The 7,876-nt window shown below is 44.4% G+C and overlaps 1 protein-coding gene across 1 annotated transcript; it reads right to left on the bottom strand.

The window, feature by feature from the left end:
* Positions 1 to 6,058: 6,058 nt before the first annotated feature.
* Positions 6,059 to 7,344, bottom strand: LOC142196544 (ankyrin repeat domain-containing protein 9-like). Its single transcript, XM_075266510.1, has one exon. The coding sequence runs from the start codon at positions 6,979 to 6,981 to the stop codon at positions 6,139 to 6,141; it is 843 nt and encodes a 280-aa protein (XP_075122611.1). The 5' UTR covers positions 6,982 to 7,344; the 3' UTR covers positions 6,059 to 6,138.
* Positions 7,345 to 7,876: the final 532 nt, after the last annotated feature.

Below are 7,876 nucleotides of genomic sequence, written 5' to 3'. Positions count from 1 at the left end.
ATTCTGGTGGCCTTCTATGAGCCCTGACCTGAATCCTATGGAGCATCTATGGAAGGAGCTGAAACATGGCAGTTTGCTCACGAGGAGGCCAAAATACCTGCTGAGAGGCGCAGAATTCTCATTGACAGTTACAGGGATTGTCTGATCACAGCGATCGCCTCAAAAGGTTGTGCAACAAAATATTAAGTTACAGGAGCCGTCATTTCTGTCCAGGCCGTGTCATGAGCTTTTTTTTTTTTTTTTTTTTAATTCTGTTTAATCAAAAAACAAAGTCTGACTTTCATTTGTTCATTTTCATAGAATTTTTATTTATTATAATTTTTATTAGATTGTTATTTCTGTGACCATTGTGGGGTTTTCTTTCATTAAACGAGGGGTACTAACAATTTTGTCCACGTCTGACCCTTCACACGGCCCCACAGAATGTGCCTATAGGTAACCTCCAGCATTCCAATGACAGAATTGGGGATATAACCTGGTGAATTTAGATATTTAACCCACGCCCCTACCTGCCCATGGTCCCGCCCATTCCCAACCTTGTCCCTTTGTACACCTGACACAGTACCATGCCCTCTTAGTGCCCACACATCGTATTATGACCCCTTCATTATGGCAACAACACTACATTGGTTCCCTCATTGTTGCCCCATACTATAATGTCCCCCATCATCATGGTCCCCACATTATAGTGTCCCCCTCGTTGTGCCCCCTTACTATAATGTACAGTATAACACGTGATAGACTTAGATACAGCTGCTCAGCAGACAGTATCACACATGATAGGATTAGATACACAGCTCAGCAGACAGTACCGCACGTGATAGGATTAGATACACAGCTCAGTATAAAGTATCACACGATAGGATTAGATACACAGCTCAGCAGACAGTGTCACACAGGATACGATTAGATACACAGCTCAGCAGACAGTATCACACAGGATAGGATTAGATACACAGCTCAGCAGACAGTATCACACATGATAGGATTAGATACACAGCTCAGCAGACAGTATCACACAGGATAGGATTAAATACACAGCTCAGCAGACAGTATCACACAAGATAGGATTAGATACACAGCTCAGCAGACAGTATCACACAGGATAGGATTAGATACACAGCTCAGTATACAGTATCACACATGATAGGATTAGATACACAGCTCCGCAGACACTATCACACATGATAGGATTAGATACACAGCTCAGCAGACAGTATCACACAGGATAGAATTAGATACACATCTTAGCAGACAGTATCACACAGGACAGGATTAGATACACAGCTCAGCAGACAGTATCGCACATGATAGGATTAGATACACAGCTCAGCAGTCAGTATCACACAGGATAGGATTAGATACACAGCTCAGCAGACAGTGTCACACATGATAGGATTAGATACACAGCTCTGCAGACAGTATCACACATGATAGGATTAGATACACAGCTCAGTATACAGTATCACACATGATAGGATTAGATACACAGCTCAGCAGACAGTATCACACATGATAGGATTAGATACACAGCTCAGCAGTCAGTATCACACAGGATAGGATTAGATACACAGCTCAGCAGACAGTATCACACATGATAGGATTAGATACACAGCTCAGCGGACAGTGTCACACATGATAGGATTAGATACACAGCTCTGCAGACAGTATCACACATGATAGGATTAGATACACAGCTCAGCAGACAGTATCACACATGATAGGATTAGATACACAGCTCTGCAGACAGTATCACACAGGACAGGATTAGATACACAGATCAGCAGGCAGTATCACACAGGATAGGATTAGATACACAGCTCAGCAGACAGTATCACACATGATAGGATTAGATACACAGCTCAGTATACAGTATCACACATGATAGGATTAGATACACAGCTCAGCAGACAGTATCACACATGATAGGATTAGATACACAGCTCAGCAGTCAGTATCACACAGGATAGGATTAGATACACAGCTCAGCAGACAGTATCACACATGATAGGATTAGATACACAGCTCAGCGGACAGTGTCACACATGATAGGATTAGATACACAGCTCTGCAGACAGTATCACACATGATAGGATTAGATACACAGCTCAGCAGACAGTATCACACATGATAGGATTAGATACACAGCTCTGCAGACAGTATCACACAGGACAGGATTAGATACACAGCTCAGCAGGCAGTATCACACAGGATAGGATTAGATACACAGCTCCGCAGACACTATCACACATGATAGGATTAGATACACAGCTCAGCAGACAGTATCACACAGGACAGGATTAGATACACAGCTCAGCAGACAGTATCACACATGATAGGATTAGATACACAGCTCAGCAGTCAGTATCACACAGGATAGGATTAGATACACAGCTCAGCAGACAGTATCACACAGGATAGAATTAGATACACATCTTAGCAGACAGTATCACACAGGATAGGATTAGATACACAGCTCAGCAGTCAGTATCACACAGGATAGGATTAGATACACAGCTCAGCAGACAGTGTCACACATGATAGGATTAGATACACAGCTCTGCAGACAGTATCACACATGATAGGATTAGATACACAGCTCAGTATACAGTATCACACATGATAGGATTAGATACACAGCTCAGCAGACAGTATCACACAGGATAGGATTAGATACACATCTTAGCAGACAGTATCACACAGGATAGGATTAGATACACAGCTCAGCAGTCAGTATCACACAGGATAGGATTAGATACACAGCTCAGCAGACAGTGTCACACATGATAGGATTAGATACACAGCTCTGCAGACAGTATCACACATGATAGGATTAGATACACAGCTCAGTATACAGTATCACACATGACAGGATTAGATACACAGCTCAGCAGACAGTATCACACATGATAGGATTAGATACACAGCTCAGCAGACAGTATCACACATGATAGGATTAGATACACAGCTCAGCAGACAGTGTCACACATGATAGGATTAGATACACAGCTCTGCAGACAGTATCACACATGATAGGATTAGATACACAGCTCAGTATACAGTATCACACATGATAGGATTAGATACACAGCTCAGCAGACAGTATCACACATGATAGGATTAGATACACAGCTCAGTATACAGTATCACACATGATAGGATTAGATACACAGCTCAGCAGACAGTATCACACAGGATAGGATTAGATACACAGCTCAGCAGACAGTATCACACAGGATAGGATTAGATACACAGCTCAGCAGGCAGTATCACACATGATAGGATTAGATACACAGCTCAGCAGGCAGTATCACACATGATAGGATTAGATACACAGCTCAGCAGGCAGTATTACACATGATAGGATTAGATACACAGCTCAGCAGGCAGTATCACACAGGATAGGATTAGATACACAGCTCAGCAGACAGTATCACACAGGATAGGATTAGATACACAGCTCAGCAGACAGTATCACACAGGATAGGATTAGATACACAGCTCAGTATACAGTATCACACAGGATAGGATTAGATACACAGCTCAGTATACAGTATCACACAGGATAGGATTAGATACACAGCTCAGCAGACAGTATCACACATGATAGGATTAGATACACAGCTCAGCAGTCAGTATCACACAGGATAGGATTAGATACACAGCTCAGCAGACAGTATCACACAGGATAGAATTAGATACACATCTTAGCAGACAGTATCACACAGGATAGGATTAGATACACAGCTCAGCAGTCAGTATCACACAGGATAGGATTAGATACACAGCTCAGCAGACAGTGTCACACATGATAGGATTAGATACACAGCTCTGCAGACAGTATCACACATGATAGGATTAGATACACAGCTCAGTATACAGTATCACACATGATAGGATTAGATACACAGCTCAGCAGACAGTATCACACAGGATAGGATTAGATACACATCTTAGCAGACAGTATCACACAGGATAGGATTAGATACACAGCTCAGCAGTCAGTATCACACAGGATAGGATTAGATACACAGCTCAGCAGACAGTGTCACACATGATAGGATTAGATACACAGCTCTGCAGACAGTATCACACATGATAGGATTAGATACACAGCTCAGTATACAGTATCACACATGACAGGATTAGATACACAGCTCAGCAGACAGTATCACACATGATAGGATTAGATACACAGCTCAGCAGACAGTATCACACATGATAGGATTAGATACACAGCTCAGCAGACAGTGTCACACATGATAGGATTAGATACACAGCTCTGCAGACAGTATCACACATGATAGGATTAGATACACAGCTCAGTATACAGTATCACACATGATAGGATTAGATACACAGCTCAGCAGACAGTATCACACATGATAGGATTAGATACACAGCTCAGTATACAGTATCACACATGATAGGATTAGATACACAGCTCAGCAGACAGTATCACACAGGATAGGATTAGATACACAGCTCAGCAGACAGTATCACACAGGATAGGATTAGATACACAGCTCAGCAGGCAGTATCACACATGATAGGATTAGATACACAGCTCAGCAGGCAGTATCACACATGATAGGATTAGATACACAGCTCAGCAGGCAGTATTACACATGATAGGATTAGATACACAGCTCAGCAGGCAGTATCACACAGGATAGGATTAGATACACAGCTCAGCAGACAGTATCACACAGGATAGGATTAGATACACAGCTCAGCAGACAGTATCACACAGGATAGGATTAGATACACAGCTCAGTATACAGTATCACACAGGATAGGATTAGATACACAGCTCAGTATACAGTATCACACAGGATAGGATTAGATACACAGCTCAGTATACAGTATCACACAGGATAGGATTAGATACACAGCTCAGCAGACAGTATCACACAGGATAGGATTAGATACACAGCTCAGTATACAGTATCACACAGGATAGGATTAGATACACAGCTCAGTATACAGTATCACACAGGATAGGATTAGATACACAGCTCAGTATACAGTATCACACAGGATAGGATTAGATACACAGCTCAGCAGACAGTATCACACACCATAGGATTAGATACAGTGGGTCACATTATACCATTCTAGCCATACAGAAGAGAAATGAGGCCGGTGTTATATATAGAAGGAGATAAATTGGTTTATATATCGGTATATCTGGTATCGGACACGACATGTACACATGCTAATAATAGAAAAATAGTCGCCGCTGCCATTCTCTGCAAAATACCGTCTCATCTGAATCATGTCCTGAAATATAATCTGCCGATGCCATAATGAGGACACGTAACGCATATATTTTATGTAGATTTATGGGCAATCCATATCAGCAGCCGTACTGTAATATAGAAGGGTTAAATAGTAATGGCAACCCCTAGATACGGGAAACAACAATGTGCAGTCAGGATCAGCAGGGCCGGGCCACCATGGCGACTTCGGGAGTTTTTCACAATTTTTTTTTTAAATTTCTATATGAGTTCCAGACCAGGGAGAAGGAAAAACTTCTTAAATTAAACCCTCTCCTTCTCCTCCTCCCTCCCTGCAAGCCGTCCGTTACAGCCTTCCTAACCGTGACCCCGACCTCAGGACTGACTATGGGTTAAGTTGACTGTAGACCCACAGAGGATCGACCGATCTGACCGATCACATGTGGGCGGAGCCACATTTGGTACATCAATGGTGAGAATCGATACGTCTAACCGATAGAAATTAGATTGATTGGGCCAGAATGTATTGAATGTTTGTGGCAGTCATTGGCAGAACTTGGAGGGGGCCACAGGGGCATTTGTATCAGGGTATCAGAATTTAGATACCTGCCACCAAACCGAATTTTTGCCTTGTAATAAAGCCTACAATGGGATAATGCCCCATATGGGGCAACACAAATTTTTTTATTGCAACATTCCTTACCATGTTCATTATCATTGCACCCGTGCCCGGTTATATGAGCGCCCCATACTGGTGGAATATCAAGACCTTCATCCAGTTATGGTCAACGCTTGGTCAACATGGGGAACATGACAAATGTAATTCTAACATATCTTTATAGGGTTGTTTTTGGAGGCGGAAGCCATGTTGAGTGAAGGTTGGGTTGGACGGGTTGGGTTAACCCGAACTGGGTAATGGCTTTAACGCGTGAGGTATCGGTAGAGCTTGGATGCTCTGGGGGAAGAGGGATGGAGGCAAACACTGCAAGACTTTCTGCATAGCTATAAGATACAAGGTGGCGGGCGTATTCCCCACCAAGTAATTGAATTTGTCCTCTCCTAGTAAAGGATTCCAAAATTGCGGATTATCTTGAAGGATCTTCCTCATCTTGAAGTTGAGGGAAGGAGAAAATAGCAGCAGATAGTACAAGCAGAGTTTTTTGGAGTCCACATTGACCTTGGAGCTCCATAACTGCTCCAAGATGACATCCAAAGGGGTCTCCCCCTTCCGGTCCACGATCTTTGGGGATGCCCCATTGCCTAGGAGGATGAGAACAGTTTCGGCACTTAGGAGCTCGCAGGCCAGGTGCAGGGGGGTCTTCCCGTCTGACAAATGGAAGCAGCTGGCCCTGTTGATGTAGGAGTTTAGACTCGGCAGCTTGTGGGACATCTTAATAATCATGATTAAGATGTCTCGTCTGTCGTAGGTGACGGCCAAGGCTAAGTGGGGCGCCGAAGGAGGGCAGCAGCAGAACTTGATTCCTGGCACCTTCAGAGCTTCCTCGGGGAAGTGAGACAGCAAATATTGGGCGTAGCGCAGGTGATTATGCACCACGGCGTACATCAGGGCATCGGAGGGAGAGTAGCACCTCATGCTCGCGTCCTCATCCCATTGGAAATATTCCATAGTCCTTATCTCCTCCAGCTTCCAGACAGGCTCCTGGTCTCGCACCGCCTGGTAGAACATGTAAGAATAGAATTTGCATTGCTCGTCTTGCAGGCTGACTTGGTTGCTACACATGTCTTCTTCTGCCGTGGCCACCGGTGAGGCTGGAACAATAGGGAATATTCAGAGTATGTTCTTAAAAGCTGGTGGAGAGATGATGGACCCCCGTCATACAGTCATGGCATAGACGGGCATAGTCTCAAGCCACCATTGCCGCAGGTTCATCTTGGAGCGCGAGCCTTCGGATGGATTTAACCCTTAGCATCCCGGCTTCTTCCAGCTGGCGTGCAATGACATGGGACCCCTGCAAAAAGGCTTGATCAGCAGCGGCAGTAGGCTTGAACATCCAATGCCCCCGTAACCCCTGACAGTAGGAAACCCCTCCTTCCTGTGCCAGCCCCTGCAGCTCCATGCTACATGCACATTGTGTCAATCTGCTCTCTGCTCACCGCCCCGCTCGCTCGCTCGCTTACTGCAGTGGTAGATGCTGGTCCTGACTGCTCTCCTTGCAATGCCTGGGCAATGGGGGTTGGGTATAGCATGCAGATTCGTGACTTGCCATATGCAATGTTCTATAGAGACACATGACAGGATCGGTGCAGGGACTGAGCAATTGTTTGCTTCGTATCCTTGGATTTGGGTCGGATCAGATATTGGTTTGGATTAGAATACGGAGATTAGAATACGCAGGAATCGATATTGATAGGATTGTAGATTATAGTGAAGCTGCGTCATGGATGGACCAGTCCTGTAGGTGACGTGATGCAGATGCTGTGTCTGTACAGGGACATGTAGGGTTGTGCTGCAAAAGGAATGGGGGGGGGGGGGCGGGGAGCCCGGGATGATGGATGAGTCTGCATGGATGAGGTCATTCTCCTCTCTTCGCTCCTCAATCTCTTCCCATTAGGTTTTATTTTGCAGGATGTGACAATGAGGAGGTCCCACTTGGTTACTGCTGACTGTAAGATCA

Source organism: Leptodactylus fuscus, chromosome 3, assembly GCF_031893055.1.
Source record: "Leptodactylus fuscus isolate aLepFus1 chromosome 3, aLepFus1.hap2, whole genome shotgun sequence".
NCBI lineage: Eukaryota > Metazoa > Chordata > Amphibia > Anura > Leptodactylidae > Leptodactylus > Leptodactylus fuscus.
The sequence above is the reverse complement of the archived record's forward strand: the minus strand, read 5'-3'. Positions and strand labels throughout refer to the sequence as shown.